At 34.9% G+C, this 25084-nt stretch overlaps 4 protein-coding genes across 5 annotated transcripts; 2 read left to right on the top strand and 2 right to left on the bottom strand.

The window, feature by feature from the left end:
- Positions 1 to 143: 143 nt before the first annotated feature.
- sad (Cytochrome P450 family protein sad) lies at positions 144 to 5399 on the bottom strand. 2 transcript variants are annotated; one of them, XM_018454502.1, is made up of 7 exons: positions 4912 to 5399; positions 3039 to 3601; positions 2589 to 2779; positions 2084 to 2421; positions 733 to 957; positions 379 to 597; positions 144 to 312 (listed from the first exon to the last, which is right to left on the bottom strand). In XM_018454502.1, the coding sequence occupies exons 2-7, from the start codon at positions 3548 to 3550 to the stop codon at positions 196 to 198; spliced, it is 1602 nt and encodes a 533-aa protein (XP_018310004.1). In that variant the 5' UTR covers positions 3551 to 3601; positions 4912 to 5399; the 3' UTR covers positions 144 to 195. The 2 variants fall into 2 exon arrangements, with proteins under 2 accessions (XP_018310004.1, XP_018310005.1); XM_018454503.1 differs by having other exon boundaries at positions 3039 to 3596.
- A 1894-nt stretch (positions 5400 to 7293) lies between these two features.
- LOC108726647 (transmembrane protein 120 homolog) lies at positions 7294 to 11379 on the top strand. The gene is made up of 6 exons (XM_018454332.1): positions 7294 to 8242; positions 9564 to 9682; positions 9877 to 10032; positions 10104 to 10189; positions 10231 to 10455; positions 10617 to 11379. Exons 1-6 carry the CDS (start codon positions 8174 to 8176, stop codon positions 11021 to 11023), a joined length of 1062 nt encoding a protein of 353 aa, XP_018309834.1. The 5' UTR covers positions 7294 to 8173; the 3' UTR covers positions 11024 to 11379.
- Positions 11380 to 12553: 1174 nt separating this feature from the next.
- Positions 12554 to 16946, top strand: Tspo (Translocator protein). Its single transcript, XM_018454422.1, has 4 exons — positions 12554 to 12761; positions 12859 to 12990; positions 14779 to 14991; positions 16481 to 16946. The coding sequence occupies exons 2-4, from the start codon at positions 12886 to 12888 to the stop codon at positions 16676 to 16678; spliced, it is 516 nt and encodes a 171-aa protein (XP_018309924.1). The 5' UTR covers positions 12554 to 12761; positions 12859 to 12885; the 3' UTR covers positions 16679 to 16946.
- A 758-nt stretch (positions 16947 to 17704) lies between these two features.
- On the bottom strand, positions 17705 to 24244 carry Atg1 (serine/threonine-protein kinase unc-51-like protein Atg1). The gene is made up of 14 exons (XM_018454421.1): positions 23572 to 24244; positions 22689 to 22781; positions 22494 to 22544; positions 22353 to 22422; positions 22050 to 22226; positions 21721 to 21955; positions 21094 to 21414; positions 20802 to 20867; positions 20400 to 20684; positions 19692 to 19945; positions 19074 to 19457; positions 18487 to 18614; positions 18184 to 18319; positions 17705 to 17794 (listed from the first exon to the last, which is right to left on the bottom strand). Exons 1-14 carry the CDS (start codon positions 23659 to 23661, stop codon positions 17721 to 17723), a joined length of 2364 nt encoding a protein of 787 aa, XP_018309923.1. The 5' UTR covers positions 23662 to 24244; the 3' UTR covers positions 17705 to 17720.
- Positions 24245 to 25084: the final 840 nt, after the last annotated feature.

Raw genomic sequence — 25084 nt, 5'->3', positions numbered from 1 at the left:
GCGCTGTTGTGCTACTTGGGAAATGTCTTCATGATAAAAAATGTGTTGACTATATTAAATTTGTATAGATGTTTAAACGCATATATATATATTATGTGTATATATATATATATACGTATATATGAATTTCTTGCATCGCGTCATCATTAATAAAATTTTCATTAATCGTCTTTCCGTAATCGTTTAACGTCCTCGTCATATTTCTCTATCAATCAGCTTCAGTTTGATAGATTCTGATGGTACAGATACCATACGCAAAATCATCTTAATCCTGTCCCTATTTTCGCATTGAATCTTGAAGTTTTTAATGAGCTACAAGGAAATAATATACGACTGTAGTCATATGATTTGGATCTAATTGCACGATTGATAACTCACCTGCGCCAACGTAAGAGACAGTTGTGTTTCCGCGAGTCTTTGACCGATGCAGTTCCTCACGCCTACCGCAAATGGTACACTAGCACGTGCATCTTTTACTCCCCGATAGGTGAATGAATCTTTCTCCGTTCTGAACCATCTTTCTGGCCAAAATTCATTAGGTCGTAGAAAATTATTCTCATCGCGGCCGCTTGAGTAAAGCGATAAGATAATTAGATCCTAGAAAAAAAAGGAGAATCATCTCTTTTAATTAGTCATATTATCTAGTAACTCATTCAGTAGAGCGAATAATCTGCGAATGGCAATTTGCATTACAAATGCTTTTTGTTAACTTTATGCAATTATTATTTTTACCCCTTTCGGCACAAAATAACCGCCAATTATGGAGTCCACTGGTAAATATCTCGTAAGGAATGGTGCGACGGGATGCAGCCTCAAGGTTTCCTTCCACGTATATCTCAATAGCTGATGTTGCAGAAGATCCTCCAATGGCAAGTCTTTGATTTCATTGAATAATCGATCTTGTAACTCAGGGTGAGAACTAAGTAATAGCAATGCCCATTGCATGGTAATCGATGTCTAAATAAATAATCGTAGAATTACAATTTTACTGTGCAAACAAAATGTCCCATCACTTTAATTATTAATATAAGAACAAAAAATATCAATTTCAAAATCAATTGATTCAAATATCAAATCATCGATTTCAAATAATTAAATCTTTTACCGACTTTTAAACTTTTAAATTTATTTAATAATAATTAATAAGGAGCATATAACCCTGCACTGGATAACGTCAATGTGAAAAACGTTAGTTATTTAAAACGTCGATTGAATGATAACATATAATAATTATATTCGTTTCGATCTTATATTAAGTCATCCTCAATAACATAAATTATTACATAAATATATTATCTAATTGTTATAATTGTGTGTCAGGACAATATTTAAAAAAAACGCTTGATTTCTATGTAGCAATTTAAATTTATAATGGATTCGCTCACGCTCTTCGTCAGTTGTTGATGTGTTCACGTTACGATCGTATCCTTTCTACAATTATATTCGTCAATTCTTTAAAACAATTTAGATGTCCGGTCTTAATATCGTATTTTCAACATTTCATATACGAGAGTTCCAATTCCTGTATAATTATTAAAAAACGTACACCACGTTTACAGGAATTGAAACTCTTGTGTATGAATTGTTGAAAAACGTACACGTTTTCTAACAATTATACTGGAATTGGAACTTTTGTGTATGAATTGTTGAAAACACGATATTAAGACCGGACATCTATACATCTAATATAAAATCGAAACGAATATAATTATTATATATTATTATTAAATCGACGTTTTAAATAACTGACGTTTTTCACATTGACACCCAATGCAGGCTTATATGTTCCTTATTAATTATTGTTATATATTTATGAACCTTTATTAGAAGAATTTAAATGTATTTCTTTACGTCTTGTATTATATGCACATATCTCGTAACTGGATACAAACGAGAAGAAATGATAATCCTATTTCAAATAAATTAAAAATGTTTGAGGAGGGGAAAGGATAAATTTTTTCATAGAAATTCTTATATCAGGAAGAATTTATTTTAAAATTCGAAAACATTTGATGTCTTTTCTCTTTGTTAAAATTTGATGAATTGCAAAACATCCTGTATATATTAATAATTAAAAACGTACTGTGTCGCCAGCAGCTATGACGAAATCGCAGATGATTCTAACAGCTTCATCTCCGCGAATACCATTATTTAAAATCGTCTGCAGAAGTCCGTCGTTGTCCGATAACCGGACCATTTCTGGCACCAGTTTGCGCACCTTGTCCAGTACCTCGTCGGCAGCCTGAACGAACTTATTCCACACTGGCAATCTAAGCTTCATCGCTAACTTGGCTGGTATCATTGAGAGGCGTGAAGTATACGTGAAAATCTGGTGTAATATCGTAGCCAAATCTTCTATGTCACAACGTAACCGCGGTTCGCAAACATGCCATCGCGAACCTATCATGGCCGCTAACATCACTGTAAAAAGATATCGATCAACATCGCGAAAAATCATTTAAAACAATTTTACGTAGTCGATAAATGCGCGTGTAATGCACTAAATGATATAACGCTATTTAACAAAGTATGTTATGTTAAATGTTGCTATATAAAATCTCTATTATGTAATGACTCTCGAAGTTTACCCTCAATAGACCACTGATACAGCCGATGTTCCAGATTCGGTATTACACAACCGATTCGGCAGTACCTTTGCCATTCCTTCGTGAGATTTTCGGCGGCCTCTTGACAAGGTCCATAGAAAAAAATCTTTGGTCCAGGTTTCAGCATCACTTTATTGAGAATTTTACGGTAATGCCACCACTCTTCTCCCTCCCTAATCCAACAACGCAGTGTTCTTTCGTTATCGAAATTATTTTACGACAAAATAAATTACTTCGCTGAGAAGAAGAGAATTCAGACGAACGAAAAATGTTTGATTATATTAAAAGATTATAAGAAAAATTAAAATTTCCATACAAAAACATCTTACAAAGTAATTATTTCGATTACAATTTCATCGCTGATATCTAATTCTATCGGAATTTATAACAATTTTTTTCTTTAACATACCGATGGGAGAACATCGTACGTACATGAAGAGCAGACCTCGGTTTTGTACTCGAATTTCATTATACAACATCCAGGATTCCGGTAAGAAGTGCCGCGGCGTATTACCCGCAAGATCGGCTAATACCTTACGATATTCAGCTGGCGAATTAACAAAAACAGCTTCGATTGGTCCAATCTGGTCTCTGAAGACTGGTCCAAGTTCTTGGTGTTTATTGTCCACGTATTCATGCAGCTTTTTCGCACCACCGGATATCGTCAGGGATAATACTGAACCGAGCAAGGGAAGACCTCGTGACTCGGGTGGTTCCTTCCTCGCCGAAGTGCCGAAATCTTGCGCGAACGTTCGCGATAACACGGAACTCAAGCCTTGGTTAGCAACGTTCCATAAAGGAGGAGCAGCATCATTATCGTTTAATAATAAAAACCGCAGATCGGACCCAAGGATTGTTCCGCGCTTGGTAAACGAAACGTTGAAATCATTGCGGAAGTTCATCGACCTCGCGAATCTTCGTAATGTTCTTGGTGTAGTGTGCATCTCTTTGGCGACACCAGGTATACAAGTCCAAGAGACGAATGTGCAGCTTCGCTGTCAATGAGAAATCAGATCGTGATCGTATCGAATCTGATACACGTACCGATTCAGCGCTTCGCGATTCAGCAATTTTTTTTCAAGTCAACGAAATTATTACAAGACAAATAATGTATGCAAACGAAGATAAGCAAGTTTTATAAAAAGAAAAGTAAACGAAAACATTAGTTTTAATGTACTATGCGACATGTAATTCCAATGTTTTGAAATACAAGTAAATACAATATTGCTCACTTAAATGTAATATAACGGTCGAGTTCTTTGTTTTTCGAATGTTAAACAAAACCTTGTATCTGGAGTATGTATCATATAATATCCGGATATCTCACCGATATTTCTTCCCCTTTCCTAACATAACTCATACGTTGGAAGGCGTGGTATAATCAGGAGATAAAAAGTGCAGTTAAGAAAACAGAATGATATAAGTGAAACAATTATGTGCGTGCGCAATCAAATTTATAATTTTGAAATTAATTAAGAAATATGATCAACGTTTCACGTTTATGAAATAGTCTTTATTTATAAAATAGTTTTTATTTAATACTCAATATATATATAATGCGTTATAGGATATTCGATACGTTGAAACAGACGTAAGCATTAATTTATTATATTTTCTATTCGAGTATAGAAAAAAACATGTGCTGTTAACAAAATTAAAAATCTAATCAATTAAAAATGTATGATTTTCATACTAGAATTATTATTTTAAAGAAATATTATGATAATGACGTTAAAGTTTAAATTTAGACAGCTAATAACACATATCTTCTTTTTTAATTTATGATTCGAATTTTATCTTTTACGCTCTCAATTGAAACTGTATAATCTATAAAATTATTTGTGCTATTTTTAATACAATAATACATACAATAAATATAAACAACTCTCAAAAAGAGATAGAGATGAACTCTCACTTGAGCGAGCGATTGCGTCGACGGACCAAATCTCAAACAACGTTAATGATAATGCACTATCCTTTAGTCGAGTATTTTTCAAACATACGTATAATTTTAGTTCATGTAATTTCAATTCAATAATTTTGATTTTAAACAATTAAGGTTTGCTTTGTCTTTAAGTTATACTGTAACTTTATTCAATTTGTAATCAATCTTTTCTCGATCGCGATACGTTTAATTCACGATCGATTTAACTAAATTTAATTAAATAGATTTTACTCACAGCAGCAAGCTAAATTTAGTTCGTCCGTGATGAAAAAAAAAAATAAAGTGGTTCGAACCGGTTAGCAATTCAAAAAGATCGTTAAAGAAATAGCTTTAATAACATAATAATAAATGTATACATACCGATATTTGATTTTAATTAGTTCCTCTTCTTATGTCGTTATATTATATCGCAATTATCGAGCAATTGCACTTCATCCCAGGATGTTGTATTTGAAAACTGAGACTCGCGTGACTTCTTCGTGCTCTCCTCCTTCGTTATACTCAGTGTCTGAAGGCTCGAGCTCCGTATGAACTCGCGTACGTGCCGGTCTAACAAACTATGCTCGATTCTCAGGGGTCAAACTGTCGAACTCGCTTGGCGAGCATCTCGATCCTCACTATCGCGCATGCGGCCTCCTGGTTGCCGGTCGCTGACAAACCGGCCGGAAGCGATGCCGACCGGAAGCGGAGCGTAGTCGAGCAGTTCGAAATGACCTTCTGCCTTCCATGCGACTGAATTCGCGACAGGCTTGCAGCAGGAGATCGGGTACCGTTATCTGGAACTGCTCCGCCATTCTATCCTTCTCGTCTTGAATTAGAGACGCGGTCAAATCCGCTTCCCAGGTTTCTATATAAAGTAATTAATTATCATTAATACGATAAGCGCGCGCTTTTTTTATAGAGAAATTATTTCATCGCGGTCAGCGTCAGTTCGTGGAGCCGCGCATTTAAATTTCCTTACGTTTCTTAAAGGATAATAAAGCGACCAGATTGAGTATCGATCGATTATATAATTTTTTTCCCTAGAACAAAAATGTGAAAAATAAAAGTTTTTTGTTTACAATTACAATTTTCACGTTTTCAAAAAATCTATTCCGAACAATTCTATAATACGTGTCCAGGTACGTTTAAAGCGGCTCGCTTTCCACGCGGGAAAAAGAAAAAGAAGAGAATTCTTCTCTCTGAAAAACTTTAAATCGCTCTGCAGGCTATACTACCTATAAATAAGACGCAGATATTTGAATGTCAAAATAGCTGAGACGGTCCGTCGAGAGCACAGAGAGAAACACGTCGATTACATCCCGAGATATGCTAAGTTTATTCAAAATGAATCAGCTACGTGGAGTTTTATGTCGCACTTATACATTCCTGGGTCCTTCGAGATTTCGGATGTATCTGATATATAATACTTGATAAACAAGACCCGCTCTCCTCCTTTTCCTCCGCTTCATCCTCTTCTATTTCGTTTCTAAAAAATAAATAGGAATGAGAATCGTGACACATTTATAGCCCGATAACCATCAAGTAATTGTCATTTCAGGCAATTTTCATGCAATTTTAATTTTAATTGTAGAAAGATTCGAGTTAAAACTCTTTACCTTGCACACTCTGATACATCATGGAGTTTTAAATTCCATTCGTCCCCTTCCATTTTCTTTTAATTGTTTTGTTATTGTGTTTTTTTCAATTTTATCTCTTTCGAGACTTTAAGTGACTAACTATGTCCGTTATATTATCTGCCAATGTACTTTAACTTTAATCTTGGTTCTTTTATCTCGATAAAATTAATTCTTCATCTTTTTCTAAGTATAAGGCTCGGTTCAATCAATGTAAGATGAACTTTAATCTCGGTTTAACTTGTTGTACTGTTTACCTTTTTCTAATTCTAAGAATTAGAATTAGAAAAAAATAAAGTGTAAGTCGAATCGAGATCTATCAAGATTAAAATTAGTTTTTACGTTTATGAAACCGGCTCCTAAAAAAAAGAAATAAATATTAATCCTTTCTATATTATTTACACCATGACATGTCGATTCTTTGTTACGATACGAGTCGTTCGTGTTCCGGATTAATTTTCATCACGTTTACAAGTATACAAAAAGTATAAAGATTCTTATGGTAAATTTACCATGATATATTAATATGCAGTATAATGTTCCATAATTTTTTATTCTTTTTGTGTCGGCATAAAAAAAACTTGAAATTAAAAAAACGGGACTGATCAACAACTTTCCTTCTCGGAATATATTCTACGACTCTTATATGTACAAAAATATACAATTAAATTTTTTAAATTTCGGGAAAAAATCGGAGATGGGAGCGTTGCACATTTACTATTAACTGCATATTTACTATTCTTACATATATTTTAACATCTTTAGAAAACATTTATAAAGTTGTGTATTAAAAAAAAAGGAAAAGATATATGTATAGAGATCACTATATAATTAATTTATCCTAATTAATTAATTTACTAATTAATTTACGCTCCTAGTATTTCAAAGGAAAGAAATTCGCAGGACACGAATCATTCAATCATGTGTATTAACGGTTAAAATCCAATAAATGCGAAATGGAACGAAAATAGAGAAGAAAAGAGTTGGACAAAATGAAAAAAGCGGACGCGCGATGGGCGCGACCAACCTGTTTGTCTCGCGTTAATAACGATTACTTTAACGATCGCTATTTTAACATATTAATCAAGTGCCTGATATTACAGTTGCGTGTTATTAAAGATAAAAGTAATATATTTCACGCTCGGTCGATCCCAAGATCCACTTTCTTCGCCAAGCTTCCGCGCTTTTTTCTCGACGACCGTTCTCCAGCGGGAGGAAATCGTGATTCAAAGCTTAGTTCACGAAGTATAAGTCGATATCTTCCGTCTCGATCGGAGTATCGATATCGGCCGCGACGGGCGCGAACCGCGCGACCTCTTCCCCATCTTTTCGTCCGTTTGTGGCCCGTTTTGGAGGCTCGGCAATTGTCGGCATCGTCGGCGATCCAAATAATCCTCGCGCGCGTTTAGCGGCGCGCGGTGCGACACTTTTGGATGCGTTGGTCTTCGCACCGGTCAGCACCGCGGTGTTATCGAGTCATTATCGGGCAACGAGGTATAGCTCGATCTATCCGTCGGATATTGGCTACTCTCGTCTTCTCTGGCCTTCTCGCTCCGAGTTGTTCCGCGGCGGACTTCAGTTGGCATTCCGTCCGCCGCTTGTAGGTCGACGTAAGCGGACGTAGACACTCGTAGGAGTCATAGGTAACCGAGGAACGACGACGTCGTCTACTCGTGGAGCTGCACTGTGCTGCACCCTGCTGTACCCTTCTTTTTTTTTTCTTTCTCTGATACGTGTTCACCACCGCGTGTCCTGAGACTCCTGGGGTGCAAAAAGTGCGAGCGAGTCGATGAAAAAGAGTCCCCTCCTAAGAAGCTTCTTGGACTGTAAGATTACTGAGCTACCGTTTAACAGCTGAAATCGGCGAGCTGAAGAAGAAGAGAGATCGGACAAACCCACCTGTGATCTCCCTAAGATCTCCCTTTCGGAAATTCAGGCCTTTTAAGATCTCCCTACATCCTGCGATCCCAACGAACGTCGTCATATTTCTTTCCCTCCTCGACGCGATGGATATCGACGCCGACACCTGTTTCAAGGAATGGAACGATTTGGCGCAGGACTACAAAGAACTCGAGGTGAGAATCCCTCGCCGTCGTAGGACGGGGCCGACGAGGTTAGGTCTCATCCTCTCGCATCTCATCCGCATGATCGCATCGTTGCTTGCTTTCCAGCAAGGACATAGACACTGTGTAACACAGTGAGTCGTTTTATCCTTGTTGTTTGCCAACGTTAAACAAGGATGAAACGACTCACTGTGTTACACAGTGTCTGACTGTGTCCTTGCTGAAAAGCAAGGGTTATCCGCGGATCATGTCAACCCGCACGACGGGAGACGAAAAAAAAATCGCGGTTTTGATGATTTCGCAAACGTCGTGCGATGTTCGCGTGACCTTGACGATAAATCGATCACGCGCGAGCGACTTGTGTTATTTTTTTTCAATTACTGCTTTAACAATTCCGCATTTTAATAACCGATGATGCTGCAGAATTTTATTTTAAAATGCGAATATTACTGCACATACTCGCGATTACTTTCCAGATTATTTCAGTAACTGTGCAATATTAGTAGAGCTAAAAGAAAAATAAAGCATGAATTTTATACTTATATGAAGTAAAATATATATTTAATTTTAAATTTAATTTGAATATCTGCAATTTAAAATATATATCTAATTTGCACGAATATAAAAATACAAAAAATACATAATGTATTATATAGGGAACTTCTCAATAAGCGACATTATGTAAAACTGATCGTTTTAGTTTTGTTTAACATTGACAAATGACAAGAGGTCTATTCTTTTTAGCTAAAGTTCTTGCATGGTTTATCTTTCTTCTTTTTCTCTTCATATTGGAGAGAAAAAGAGAATAGATGAATCATGCAAGAAGTCCAGCTAAAAGGAACAGACCTAAGGATATAATGATTCACTGTGTGTAGGCAGGAATCAAACTACGCATTGAAGATTGAGATCGAAGATTGAAGATTGAAATTTGACCAATGAGGGCAAAGGAATTTTAGCTCCTATTATTTTGATTGGTCAAATTTCAATCTTTCAATCTCAATCTTTAATGCCTAGTCTGATTCCGGCCTTACACTGTGTCTGTATATGTACATTGTTGAAAAACATCCATGAAGAATAACAAGAATGAATAAATGAGTTATCAATTAGTCATGAATCAAATCATGTTTATGATCTTTGATCATTATTTATTAACTGATAATCAAGATATTGAAAGATTAAATGCTTTCCATTTAGTAATCCAAGTTGATACAAGTATCATTCTACCTTTTTTTGACATTTAGTGAATAACAAAGATAGAATGACAATTGTGTCGCCAAATGGAAAGCATCTATTGATTGTTGTTGTGTTCTAAAGATATCTTATTTACTTGCAGGTACTAAATAGGGAGTATCTTTTGAAATTAGAAGAAATTGGCGAGCTGCAAGCAAAATGTGTCAAAGGTATTTCCCATCAGAAATATCGGATGGGTGTGATATCCAAGTCCTTAAAACAGTAAGTCCAGCCTGTAAATTTTTTCGGAAGAATAATCGATAACTTTTAATTATATTAATTAATTAGTATTTTTATTTATTAAATAAAAGATATACTTAGAAAGATATACTGATAATATTTTGAATATCTGCAATTATTATTTAAATTAAGGTATTATATATATGACAATTTATATGATTTTTATCTTTTTCTAGGCTAAATACAAAAGAAATGCGAGAATTACAAAAATCTATGATGAGGAGAGAACAGCAGCTCAGGGAGATTGAGCAAACGTTACCTAAGTCAAACGGCATTTACTTACAAATTATTCTAGGCAGTGTTAATGTGTCAATATTAAATAAAAGTGACAAGTATGTTACTGTTAAGAATTATATCTGACATATCTTTATCTGGAGTCACATTTCATAATAATTGCTTTTAGATTCAAGTATAAAGACGAATATGAGAAATTCAAATTAGTACTGTCGGTAATTGGATTCGTATTATCTGTATTAAATCTGTTTACCATATATATATTTATTAAAAATCTATTGTATTTTTTATTTTATGTTCCAGAACCTTAGAACTTAGTTTTATGTTTCTTCTCGTTTGGTACTATTGTACGTTAACGATAAGAGAAAGTATACTCAAGGTAAATGGATCAAGAATTAAAGGATGGTGGAGATTCCATCATTTTCTCTCGACAGTGGTATCTGGTGTTCTACTAGTCTGGCCGAACACTGGACCGTGGTATCAGTTTCGTAGCCAGTTCATGTGGTTCAATGTGTATATCAGTGAGTATTGCATAATTTCTAGCAAAATGTCATAAAATCTAATAGTATAAAAAAATAATAAAAGAGTAAATAGCTCATGTCTAGAATTGAAATATAACTACAAAACAATATTTTATTTTCAACTATGTATAATAGCTAAACTTTTAACTAACATTTTTCAGGTGTAGTCCAGTACTTGCAATTTCGGTACCAACGTGGCGTTTTGTACCGGTTAAAAGCACTGGGAGAGAGGGATAATATGGATATCACCATTGAGGGATTTCATTCGTGGATGTGGCGCGGTCTCTCATTTCTGCTGCCGTTCCTCTTCGCTGGTTATTTGTTTCAGCTTTATAACGCATATACGTTATACGAACTAGCGTACCATCCAGACGCGACATGGCACGTACCAGTGCTTAGCGCCATGTTCCTCGTACTATTTTTGGGTAATACCACCACCACCATCATGGTAATTCCACAGAAACTCGTCAAGGATCGCGTTAAGGATCAACTGTTCGCTTTTAAACCCGATCGCAGGAAAGAGGGAAGAACACGAGATAAGGACAATAAAGATGAAAAGAGTGAGTGAAGGAAGAATTTCGAGTACTTCCAGTTGATGAAAAGTTCGACTTAATTACATGGAAAATAAATTGGAGGAAAAAATTGCAAAAACAAGATGAATACGCTACGAAATGGTGTTGGTGTTGGCTCTAAGATATAACAAACAGTACTTTGTTGCGTTTAGCAATGGAAGTAATAACACATACACATACACGCATACACGATGTGAGTAACTTTGATCACAAATGAAGAAGTTTCCGTGTATTTTTATTTTTACTTTATTCTTGGATGAAAAGCCAACAATAGGCTACTCAACGAATTTGACGAGTTAGTTTTTTATATGAGAAAATGTATAAAAAATATTGTTTTCTTTTTTATTTTTCAAAATTAAGAACTTCCGTAAGCAGGAATTATGCAAATCTATTTGAAATTTGAATAATTAACATATTAATTATTATATATATTATATGTTAACATATGACAATTAATTTAAAATTAATTAAAATTAACGTGATTTTTTGTTTTATTTTATTTTCTTGTGAAAAATATCTATTATTTAGAATTTTTAATTGAGCATCATTTGATGTCACGATAGTTATGATTGAAGAAAAGTCAATTCCAGATTCACATCACGATTTGTTCTGTTCCATTTCGAAATATGCATATGATATACTTACATTACTTCAAATATATGCATTTATTTTTGATTGAATTACTAACTCGATATTATGGTTCATATCATGCAATATGATGCGCAAATATTGACCCAAACAGCGTTCGATAAGAGGCGAACTAATCTTTATTTGCGGGTAATTTATATATATATATATATATACAAATACACACGTACAAATGCATATATACAGGCTGTTTTCTTAAAGTACTAGCGAAATTATGCTCATATTTGACAAAATACTCTATATACATACATATGCATCTAAATTACGTAGTTACTCTACATGCAGATATACATGAATATACATATACATAAATACATATGTGATATCACGTACAAAATATCACGCAAGGTGCATCGAAGACGAATCTTGTATAATATAATTATGACATATTTTGCTCCAAATGTATTTATTGAAATATTGAAATGTATTTACTCATGTGTAAATAAAAGCATACCGAGCCGCCTAATCCTACAACGATAATTCGTAGTTGAGAGTTACTTGCACACCGAGTTGCTAATCCGAATTTTCTTTAACAAGTTTCTCTTTCTTTTAACACTTCTATTCCGTTTATATCACATGTGAGCATGAAAATGCATGTCAAACACCGTGAATGATATTTTACTGCAGATAACATAATGAATTAATGTAAGACGTATACAAATTGGACATAGTGCATTTTATTATAATTAAGAATGTATATTTTTTGACAAATTAAATAGCGAAAATAATCCATGCACATCAAGTGAGTCGATTTGATTGAAAAATTCTTATTTTCCTACATTTTTCTTCATTATAATTTTAGATATGATCTTGACTTCATCCAAAAAAAATTTCAAAGATGCTATTTTTCTATCAAGTGATAAAGATACTTGATCAATAAACCGTACATCAACTTCTAGATCCACAAAGTTCAAAGTGAAAATACTTACTGGAGTGAAATTCAAACGCACGGCAAAGGAAGAAGAAAGAGAACTAGCATACGTGTAAATAGAATATAAATGAGAAGAGCCTGCTAGAATCGGCAACTATAGCTACGCCACTGTCTGAAAAAGCAATAGTTTAGTCATAGCAATCTACAACGCTTAGGTAAGCACAACCAGTCCATTTATCGACGTTCTCCTCGAGCGTGCACGTCGCGCGAACTTTGCACATCCTATTATATTCTACTGTCTGTACATTGAAGTAAACAGGTGCGCATTGAGGAGTCAAGATGCCGGTAAAGATCAATTGGCCCATGTTGACGGCGACGATCTGCCCTAACATTGGCGGCTGGATCGACAGCTACTTCGTTAAAAAAAATATCAGCTGGTACGAGGTGAGATAACATCACATGCAAGTGCGTCGGTGAAATTACGTCATTGTCGCGATAAATTGCGCGATATGAGAAATTAAAGAAAGCGTGATTTATTTGGAAGAATATTTCGTTGCTATGCGCTTTTTCTGCAAAATCTAAATATAAACTCGCGGAAACGTTTGTAGGTGAAGGTCATTTGATATATACGCGAATCAATATAAGAGTAACTGGCGAAATGTAAATATGGTGCTACCTGGATCCATTCGATCCACTTTGCTGCAATATGAAAAATCGCGGCGTATCTCGTATCTTGATCTAGCTTCATTAAATCTTTATAACACACAGGAATGCAGTACTATTTATAATTACTTGCTATTATATTTCTTTATAATCTGATATTTATAATAGTTTACAATTATAATTTTATGATTATATGTAATAAATATATATTATGCATTATTTATATTTAGAAATATTATAACTGTACGTATTTATCTAAACTTTCGTAACTGTATATTATCTATAATCATGATTATGGTAGCTTAGAATTGTGTAATATTTATCTTTACAATTTTTCATAACATGCGCGATACATAAATGCAAATTCCAACAAACGGACTCAGACAAGATACTTGTCTGAGTATTGTATTCATAATCAATAATAATTATAGCAAATAATTCCGCAATCTATAATCAATTCGGTTACTTTCTTTAAGAATTTATAGTCCTCATAAAATCTCTCGTTCAGAAATGTAATACATTTAATATACCTTTTCTCACGGGCGTTTTTCTATTATTTTGTAATGTCTTCTTTCTCTTTCTCTCTCTCTTTCTTTCTCTCTATGTAATCTTCATATATACAGTCTTTCAAAAAAAGAATACAAAACTTTTCAGGTTTACATCCATCTATAAATAAAGAAAAAGATTTTATGTAATAAATATACAGGATCTGTATAGGATTTGTCTTATCGGCAATTTAAATGCCAAGCTTATTTAACAGATTACTCGATATAATAAATGAAAACCAAATGATTATGAATAATGATCGTTTGAATGATGAGCATTTAAATAATTTAAAGAGGTTTGTGAATAGTCGCATTCAGAAGAAGTCAATGTTTAGGGGGCTCGCATATACTTTCCGTAACCATAAGATGTACCGTAAAATTAGCCAATCATTAAGAATTGTCAAAAATTTTCAGCTTTGATTGGCTTCTTATGATACGTTGTACGATTACTGTTACGGAAAGTATACGCGGGCCCCCTTAGCGTTTTACGCTGATTATATTTTTAGATTTAGAAGATTCTTATCTCAGCGAAGAAAACTTCCAACGGTTGTAAAATAAATATTCTGCTGAACACAGCCATTCACTACAAAAACTCAGTAATTATGTATAACTTGGTATAACTATGAATCTTCAATTATGCTTATGTAACCAGTGATTGAGGGCACAGTCTATGATTTCATGAGTATCGCTTTATAGGATACATAAGAAGAAGATAGGTTTTTGCAAATATTCAAGAGAAAATCAGAAATCTTATCTCGAATATTTATGTTGCAAAGTAAGTGCCGATATGTTATTTCGATACTTTTATTTCGCTTACACAAAATCTCTTCGTGTGAAAGAGAAATAGGAGACTTAACTTAAAAAACGACCAAGCAGCACTTCTATCTACCGTCAATCGCGGAAATGCTCAAGTGTGTTTACAATAAATTACACCTTACCGCTAATGATATAATAACACGTAATATATCGCTTTTGTACGTATAGATGTGTCCGCCGCGCTTAATCCGTCACTCTCTTGTTCTAGTCGCTGAAAAAGCCGAAGTACACCCCGCCGAATTGGGTATTCGGACCCGTGTGGACCACCATCTACTGTACAGTGGGTTACTCGTCGTACCTTGTGTGGCGAGACGGGGGTGGCTTCGAGGGAGCGGCCGTACCGCTCAGCGTCTACGGTCTTAATCTCGCCCTCAACTGGTCGTGGACGCCGCTATTCTTCGAGACTCATAACATAAAATTGGTATTACATCTGATTACATACACATACACACGCGCGCACCCATACATTAATCGTAAATCTCTGAGATCGTTCGAGTGTTTTTTGCATAATTTTATCATAATAATAAATTTACCATTAATCAATTTTTTATTGCTACATTATTTATATTGGAAGATATCATCATAGATGTCTAGATAGATTCAAGATAGATCTTTTCGAAATTCGCATCGCTTAAGATTAATCCTAATTAACACAAATAAGTGAAGAAAGTCGGTCAAAGAGAATGTTGATGCCTGATAATATTTTTGCGTAAATCTTACAATTTCCAGATCAAGTAAATGGCGCGCCAATTATTTGTCGGTTTTGAAATACAACGGACCTGGACCCTTATTCTTGAAAAGTATCGCATACGTAAAACTAAGAAAATACGTTACCTGTACTATAGTATTAGTTTTACGTATGCGATACTTTTCAAGAATAAGGGCCTTGTCCTTTTTAACTGAACTTCTTACGGAGTTCACCCTTTCTTTTTTCTTTTCACGTTGGAGAGAAAAAGAAAGATGAACTAAACTAAAGCTGGAATACTTAATATCACAAATTAAATTGACAAGCAATTTAATAATGAGGATCTTAAAGAATTGTAAAGAATTTATTGCGAAAAATATTACTCTAGCCAGGACTCAAACCTGGACCTCTCTACGCTCTCTCTCTCTCTCTCTCCCCCCCCCTCCCCCTCCCTCTCTCTTTCTCTCTCTCTCATATCTTACTAATCCTAATTCATGAATAAATATATGACTAGTGAAAACAGAGAAACTAGAAACTAATTTCTTTTTCATAATTGCTTACGAAGAAGACAGCTTGTATTTTTTTTTCAAATCGACTTGAATCCAATATTTTTAGAAGTAAAGATTATATATAATCAATAAAATTTTATAAGAATATCTTTGTGTAATACATAATCTCCATTTTTTAAAATATGCAATAGTTCCTTGTTAGACAAGACGATTTGGAAAAAAAACAAGTTATCAATGCCCAATTTGCTCGAACGATCCCTGAATCTTACAATGATTTTAGACCGAAGCGAATTTAGGGATTGCTTTGGATGCGGTTAGATCCAACTTTTGCGAACTCATGTTTAACTGATTTGTCGAAAAATAAATTTTATAAATATCATTATTTCCCAGTATATTTTCAATTTAATTTTCAAGACAAGAACGGTGTATGTTTCAGATTGTTTATATACGATCTGTTCTTTGTCACAGCACTAAGTTACATTAAAAAATTTTTTCGTCAAACTTCAAATATATATCCATTTTATTTTAAATAGTGTAAAACTATTTAAGTTAAAGAGTATATTAGTTCAGTTACAAAGAATAGACTTATAGTTTTATAAATCACTTTTGCATTAATTGAAGGTAGAATGGCATCGTTAAGCGCTTTTGGAGCGATCCTATAAAACTTTGCTTCGGTCGAAAATGTTATTAAGACTATCGTTTACATCCGTGCACAGGCTCTCTACGAAATTGCGGCGTTGTGGATCAGCACGGCGGCGGTTGGGGTCGTGTTCTACCACGTTAATCCCACTGCCGGCTATCTCATCATTCCCTACATCATGTGGAACTCTCTCGCCGCGACAGTGAATTACATCATCTATCGGGATAACAAACAGCCTCCCGCTGTTGAGAAAGCCGAGGGAAAGAAGAACTAAGGAAATTTACATAGTAAACGAATAGAGAAAGGGGAAACTAGAGAGACACGGCAGTGCCGTGGACGTCTGTTTAGAAAGCCAGCTTTTTGATGTTAAAGAGCATTCCTCACGAGATTAATGCTAATGGTGGGCTTAACAAGTACTTTGAATAAGATTTGAATATATAAAAATCGAGTATTCGCATATATCTCTGTTAAAAGAGATCTTTTATGAAAGCGATGAAAAGAGGAGAATCACCGCGAAGTATTTCTATTAGAATCTATTGCTTTTTCTTTATTTGTATTAGTATAGCATTGTTGAATGAAATACTTTGTAGTTTTCTTTTTTCCCTTTTTTTCTATGTAAAGTTATTTAAAAAAAGATTACGTGCGAAAATACTCGTTATTCAAAGGCGTTGAAAAACTTGGTATCCTTGCATTGATATAGATAAGCCTAGCTTATCGATTGGCTGTTCTTTTGTAGTCTTAAAAAAATTGAGATAATCGAGTGCCCATCATTCACTTTCGTACATTCGTCATTATCATTATGGACCACTTCAGTCGTCGGGTTCGACGAGACGTGCCTTTGCATTGAACGCACAACGCCGTTAGTATACACATGTTTATTGATCGATATACGAAATAAAGATCAGCTAACCGACCACGTGTACGTACATTATACAGTGTAATATCTTAAATGTACTATATATATATATATATATAAGCTTTAATAAATCATATAAAGTAACCTGGAAAAGGATGGATGGGAAACAGATGGTGTGGACAGGAGACTTTCATTTTCTTCACTGTCTACCCTATTCCGTGTGAAGCTATGGAGTCTTCTTTTGAATTAATTAACCTCAGTAAAGTAATGTCAGCCGTGAATTTGGAGAACTCCCGCCTTTAAAGCTGTGATCTTGGCATCAATCTCGCCTTTTATACAGAATAGGGCAGAATATATTACAGAAGAGCGATATCGAGTACGATGATACGGGCGGCTGCTCGAGCGGGATCTCTTCTAGGCGGCTATTGCCGCCGTATTCAGCTGCCATGTTTCACAAGCGCTACGTGGGTTCGGTTGCGTAGATATAGCCTTGTTGTTGTAGCACGTACAGCCGCTTCTCCACTGCCTCTTTATCTGAAATCAATAATAAACTGTGATCACTGTGAACGATAAAATAAGATAGAATCGAACAAAGATTATGTTGGCAAAATAATCTGATCTTATTTTTTATTATAAATAAGCGAAAAAGAGACTTAATAGATATGTATTACACAATGTATAAAATTGTAATTGATAAATTACATTGGCAAATAAATATTAAGTTGATGTGCAAAGGTGTTTTTATATTAAATTAAAATTTTAAATATATATAGGCTGAAAAAAAGTTACACATCAGAAATAATAGAGATAATATTTTTAGGACCATCGAAGATATTTTTTTCTAAATTTCTCAGTCATTAAAAAAAATGAACAGATTTCTTTGCGATTCAACGAAAATCCATCAGAGCGAAAACAATACGTACATTTGATAAGTAGAGCTCGATCCTGACTATGGCTGACATGTTGCGCTAACGAATGTAATAATATTTGCGCCGTGTGATATCGCTGGAAACATTCACCACCTTTTCCGAATAACTCGTCCAATGCCGCTGATTGACACTGTGAAAGTATAAATAATTGCATTAAATACTTCAAATATCATATTAATCAACATTGCATTCGTTTTTAATCGTCAGAAATATAACACAGACGTATATTCAGCCTCAGGATAAAAAAATCAGAAGCGCGATAAGCATAATTAAAAAAATGTAGTTATTTTTTTATACCATGTGAATCGCATGATTGTACAGTATCTTGTCCGCCGTGGCTCCTGTTTGACGAAGAAGTCCCACACTATTTAGCTGCTTGCATTCCGTCAAACACGATTTGAATTTCTCATTCATGGTACTGACAACTGCAATATTTAAACAAAGAGCAATTTAATTTAAGTATAGTTTATAATGTTTATAACTCACGTATGTTAACTTAAGTTTAATTAAACAAATTATATATGTAAAGTGATGGCAATGCTTTTAGCATTTTTAAAAAAATTTGTTCTTAATATAGAAACACTGTGTCTTACAAACAATAAAATACAGAATGCATTTGTAATTTGAAAGACATACACATAGAAATAAATAAAATCTTACATCGCATTAAGTTATATATATATATATGGATTTATTTTAAAACCAAATCTTAAAATCCCTAGGATTTTTTTATTTTATATATTCTAAAATTTTAGAATCTGTTTTAAAATTCAGGATTCTAAATATTTTAATTTGAAATGTTCAAACTTAGCATTTAAAATTTGTAAATGTATATGATCCATTATTAATATCTAATGTTAAAAATACAATAATAAGAACTTTACCATCCTTCACAGTGGCTGTTGGTTGCAGCCTTCCTTCTTTGAGTTCCTGAGTGGCTAAATTCAGACCGGAGCTGAGCCACTGAAGAGCTCGTACCAGAAGGATGACCTGCTCGGCACGTTTTCTAGTGGCCGCATTGCCAGCCTGTTCGATGCTGCCGAGAGGTGCCGGTTGTTCGATGTTACCGAGCGGGCCAGCCCTGGATCTGGCAACTTCGCATACGCATTCGCACAATGCCACGACGAAATTCAACTTGGCTAGGATCTCATTGTGCTCACGTTCCATAAGTGTCTCCTCCGGTAGCTCCGGCGCAATGAACGTTAACGGACGATCTTCGATTGTCGTCGGAGGTATATCCGGAAACAGACTTTGGAAACTACCGGCTTCTATAGACGAGATAGATAATTAACAGTCAATAAATATAAGCTTTATAGAGAAAATACATAAACAATTTGTAGAGAAAAGACTGTTCTCTTTTTTCGTATTTATCTAATACTTTCGAACAAAATATCCATTAAGACGACATTGGAATTGTCGGATTAATAAGTTAATGACTCTCTATGATACGATATTCCGCACAGCTTTGATGTTAAATCTTTTGACAATGGCCAAAACATTACCAGATATTTCCGGAAGAGTGACAGCCCTTGTGCCGAAGGGTATGACAGGCGAATGTCTAAGAGTATTGTTGTTGTCTTGAAAAGCTCGCGAAGTAGGCGAGCCGAGTACTGCTAGCGGACCTGTGAGCAACGGCGAGGATGCGCTGTTATTACCCGTGGAACGCCGTAATGGTGAGGTTCCACTCGGCGTGTGTGAGTGTCTCGCTACAGGGCTGACTTGCCATGTATTGGGTGGTGGTGGAGTCTCGCTTAACCTAATTGTTGATATATTAGCTTTAATCTTTTGGTTTAGTTTACGTGTTGTTATTTCCGAATGTCTGGACCTTTTTTTAATAGAAAAAAAAATGGTGAAAAGATTTACAAAAATTCAATATAATTTTAGTAAAAAAAATAATTTTTAATAAACGCGTTCAATTTCAGATTAACAGACTGTTAATTGTTCCATACGATTGGTTTATTCCATTAACAGCGTACAAAACGTAATTAAATGGAATGCTTCTATTTCCGCCAAACATAGAATTAACTGTAATCTCAGTTTAATTTATTCTTTATTTTTTTCTATAATTCTTGATACTCAAAAAAAAATTAAAAAATTAATTAAACTAAGATTAAAATTAATCTACATTAATAAAAATTGAAGTAAGCAAAAAAAAAAGAAAAAGTAAAAAAAATCTTTAAATCTGAACTCATTCGAGGATATATCTATACCTTCTGCCGGGCGGAGTACCGATGACAAACTGTACACTAGGTGGACTGAGGGAACCGATGCTTGGTGGATGATTTCTGTGAGAGTCCACGCTGCGTTTCATGCTGATTGGTTGTGAACGAGGCACGACACTGCTGCCGCCAGAACGAGCAGCATTCGTCGAGGGAGATTGTGGTGGTTGCTGAGCCACTGCGTTTCGTTGACATGGAACGGGAATCGGCTCAGAAATCGGTAGATAGCATGGTCTGGGTGGACTGATGGCTTCCCTGCTTGTCTGTCTAGTATATCTAATGGATAATCATAGAAAAGTAATAAAAAATATGACGCCAAAATAATAATTGATCTTATGTCTAAAAAATTTGATTAAAACTGATATATCCAAGAAGTAATAAAATGTTACGTACTCGCCCAATTTCGATAAGCACGGTCGAGGTGGACTAACAGCTTCTCTACTCACTTGTTTGGTATATCTAAGAAATAATTAAATGAATGTAAGACAACCATTCTAATAAAATATTTTATATCTATATAACAAAGTAAAAATAAAGATATGAAAATATTTGAAGATCACGAAATCAGTTTTAGAGGATATTTCAAACCTGATATTAAATTTTTCCTGATTGTTTTGCATAACTTTTTTACTAACTCTTTTGTGTTTATTTTTTTCAGATCATCATCTAATGTATGTATACTTACTTGACTGGCGGATTATTGTCAGTATCGCTACTGATGTCGCTCGGCACAAGGACGAAGTCATCATCGGGACTAGAGCAAGGAGTCTCTGTCGTCTCAGGCTCCAGTCTATTGACAATCGGCGTGCCTTCCTCAATCGGAATTGCCATTGTCCCTGGTGACGCCGGCAATTCGGTAGGCACAGGGCTTGGACTTGGACTCTCTCGAACACCCGTGAGGAACGGATGACCAAAGAACTGATCGAAATCCATACGGTCAGTCGCTTCGCGCCTCAGCAAGCCCATCAAAAGATTTGTCAGTTCAGGTGATGTTCCAGGTGGTATACTAAAAGAAAAAACATTGATATTCTTTCTTCTATATTATTTTTTATAATTTTTTCTTACCATAAAATTAAGAAAAATATGAATTTCGAAACAGGGGCCACATTAAAAAATTAGGAAAAGCTAATATGATTAAATATAAATATGTGACATGTGGCGCAATGAAGAATTCTATAAAAATATAAAGAATCCGCTGCTTATCAAAGAAACATTTCAATCTATAATTCGGAACTATTTTCATCCAATTCTCTAATATAAATTATATATATTGACATAAAAGATGAAAAACTCTTATTAGAAATCTCTGTACCTAGGAACAAGATTCACAGTGTTTTCGTAGATCGACTTGAGTGCATGAGGATTATTTGCGGGATGTGGTGCCTTTCCGGTAAGACACTGGTATAATATAGTCCCAACGGACCACAGATCTGCTTTAGCATCATATTGAAGAGACATAATGACTTCGGGTGCCATGTACATCGGCGATCCACACAAAGTCGCAGCCATCACCCCTTCCTGCAGGAACCTAGCAAAACCAAAATCCGCTGAAACAAAAAGGAATGAATCAATATCATTTATTAATAGAGAAAAATCGATTTTAAGAAAGAATAAAAATGGAAAAATAAAAAACGTTCTTACCTATCTTTAATGTTATTTCATGTGGCTGTGGACAGGCTTTGCCACAGTTGTGATTCAATAGGATATTCTGTGGCTTCAGATCTCTGTGGACGATCCCTTTAGCGTGCAGTACTTTCATTGCACGAACCAATTGCTTGAGGAACAATCGGATGGTATCCTCGGAAAGAGTACCTTTTGCTATTACGAAAGATACAAATTATTTATATATTAAATCCCTATTCATTCTATATCGCATTAAAATTTCATTGTTTTCATTTCATTCAAATATTGTACAATTGTTTAAACTTTGTTGTCTCTACTAACCATTTAAATAATCTCCCAAATCTCCACCGTTGCAATACTCCATAACCAGGAAGACATTATGATTAGATTCCTGCATTAAAATGACATTAATTTTAATAATTTTATCATAATGTACAGTTCTTGTAAAGATAATGGTCTCACCTTACAATCGTACAGTGCTACAACATTTTCATGATGTAGTTTAGTTAATGCCTATAAAATAAAGCACATATAATTTTGTTACAATAAAAATTTCAATCAATATTTACAGCTAACATATTTTTTAATATTTCTTGTTTTTTCTCTCAGTGTTTATGAAATTTTATTAAAAATTTGTTATGAGCAAAAAGGACATACTTTTAAGATTTTGATCTCCTTTTTCAGTAAGTCTTGCGACTTAGCCAAAGTCTTCTTTGTGATGCTCTTAATAGCTACTACCAGATTTGGTTTCTGTAAAAATATAAAGATATAAAGATAGATACAACTATTATTATTCAGTATTAATATAATAAAAATTATTAAATCCTGTAATAAAAATAATTAATAAGAATTAATATTAAAAAAATTAATTTTTAAATTAAATTCCAAAACGTCAGAATATAGATTTCAAATCTAAAAAGTTTAATGGATCTGTTAACTCACGGAAGACAACATTTTACAAAGAAATCTCGCAAGTAGGTTCCTTTAGGACAATAAAATAACCAAGTTCTATATTAAAAATCTCAGAAACTTCTAACAGATATTATATTCCTATTAATATAAAAATGCCTTGTGTTTATGTTAGAAATTGTTTCAAGATTTTAAACACAGAAAAAATTAACGAACTATATTTAAACAATTCAGATGACTAATGTAATTGATCCATTATTTCTCTGCCTGAGATCTTGGACTAATTTCTAGTATTGTAGACACAACACTTATAAGGAAACTCCTTTATTCTACTGTATTGCATTATATTATCTATCTTGATAAAGTTTTACAAAGAAGTTTCAGAAAGACTTACACAATTATTAGAACAATGGAATCTTCATCAAAAAGTATATTTGATATATCCAAGAACAAAATACACACACAACACACATACATACACACACACACACACACACACACACACATTCTTTATTAAAATATGTATATATATATATTCATCCATAAATATATGTATATATTTCAGGTAATTTTTAATCAATCAATCTCCGTTTCCAAGAGGAACATAAGGTAAGAACTAGATGATACTCACTTTGCGATGCCTGCCCCTGAAGACCACGGCAAAAGCACCGGTGCCGATCAGGTCCTTAGGATTGTATTCGTAGTCGCCGAGGATCTCCATCTCTCTCGTTCGACGGATGATCTTTACCGACGTGTTGAAGTCCACGGTTTACTAACAACACGAGGACGCATCGCCTATGATCAGAGATCGATACGTAGCTAGTCTCGCCGTAGTCTGCTCGAAAATGACACGACGTTGTCACACAGCTCCGAAAGATCTACATCTCATCCGTCATTGTGTCCGCAAGATCGTCCTCAGTTGTGGCGTCGAATTACTTCTGCGACTTTAGAAGCAACGCAACGTAGAGGCACAGAAGGTGTGTAGCGGAGTAGTAGGGGCGACAGGCACGTCCGAAAATACAGGACACCCTTCGGAGAGGGGACACACTCTGGTTACTCGTTGTACGCTCCACCTCGGCATTGACGCAATCGTCCGATCGTCGAGGGAGCGACGGAACGTCGGACATCGTCGCGAATGGCGCGACGATCGCATGCGCGCATGACGTCGACGTCGCTGAGGAAAAGTTTAAAGTTTAAAAACCATAGCTTTCTATAACTAGACTGTTTACTTCGCCGCTATACGTTTGATGTCAAGTGCCGTCAAGCGATACTTCCCGATGAAGGCTTCCATTTCTTGGTTCACTACTCAGATATATACAAATCACAATGGTCGCGTTCAGCAGACTCAACTGTTGCGGAGCGGATCAGTGAGCTCTCGCTGCTATTGGATGATCTAAAAGATCCGCTCCACGGCTGCATTCGGAAGCATCACCCGAGTGCCTCGTGTATCATTTTATCCTTGTTGTTCACCCAATGTTAAATAAGGATAAGATGATACACGGGGGAAGCGGGGTGATGTTTCCGAACGCAGCCCACAACAGTTGAGTCTGCTGAACGCGACCAATAATAGCTGCTTTCCTTTTACACCGATTCTCAGATAATTCTCACTTGTGACGTCATAACTCAGTTGAATGCGCGTTCCTTTTGCATTCTGACAAGTGAGATTTAACTGAGTTTTTCCCCATAATCTGCACAAGATCGAGACCGTGTGCTTTCGTGAGTCTCGTAAACTCACTTCAAAGTGAGGTTATAAACCTATGTATATTCGATAACTTTTTCATCAAAAAAGCAAGAATAAATTGATAAAAGAATTGTAATTTTTAATAAATAATTGGTGATTATTTATAATACGAGCCTAACCTTTGATTATACCTTTTATTATTTAATTTGAGGTTAGTGAGAATTTCTCATTTCAGCGCGTTCCTTTTAATACATACTGAACGATGACGTCATTATCTGAGTTTGAAATACTCAGCTCACTTCGGACTTAGTTTCACTTGTGTGTAAAAGGAAAGCAGCTAATATGTATAGTCAGGTAATACTTATAATTAGGGCCACTGTCACCAAGCTCAGTTAACTTAACTGGCCAGTTAGTCCATCGGAATTGACCAATCGCATTTGTCATTTTGTTTGAAGCAAACGCG

The sequence above is a fragment of the Mycetomoellerius zeteki genome, unplaced genomic scaffold, assembly GCF_001594055.1.
Source record: "Mycetomoellerius zeteki isolate Tzet28-1 unplaced genomic scaffold, Tzet1.0 scaffold433, whole genome shotgun sequence".
NCBI classification, from domain to species: Eukaryota; Metazoa; Arthropoda; class Insecta; order Hymenoptera; family Formicidae; genus Mycetomoellerius; species Mycetomoellerius zeteki.
This window is presented reverse-complemented; position numbering and strand designations above follow the sequence as displayed.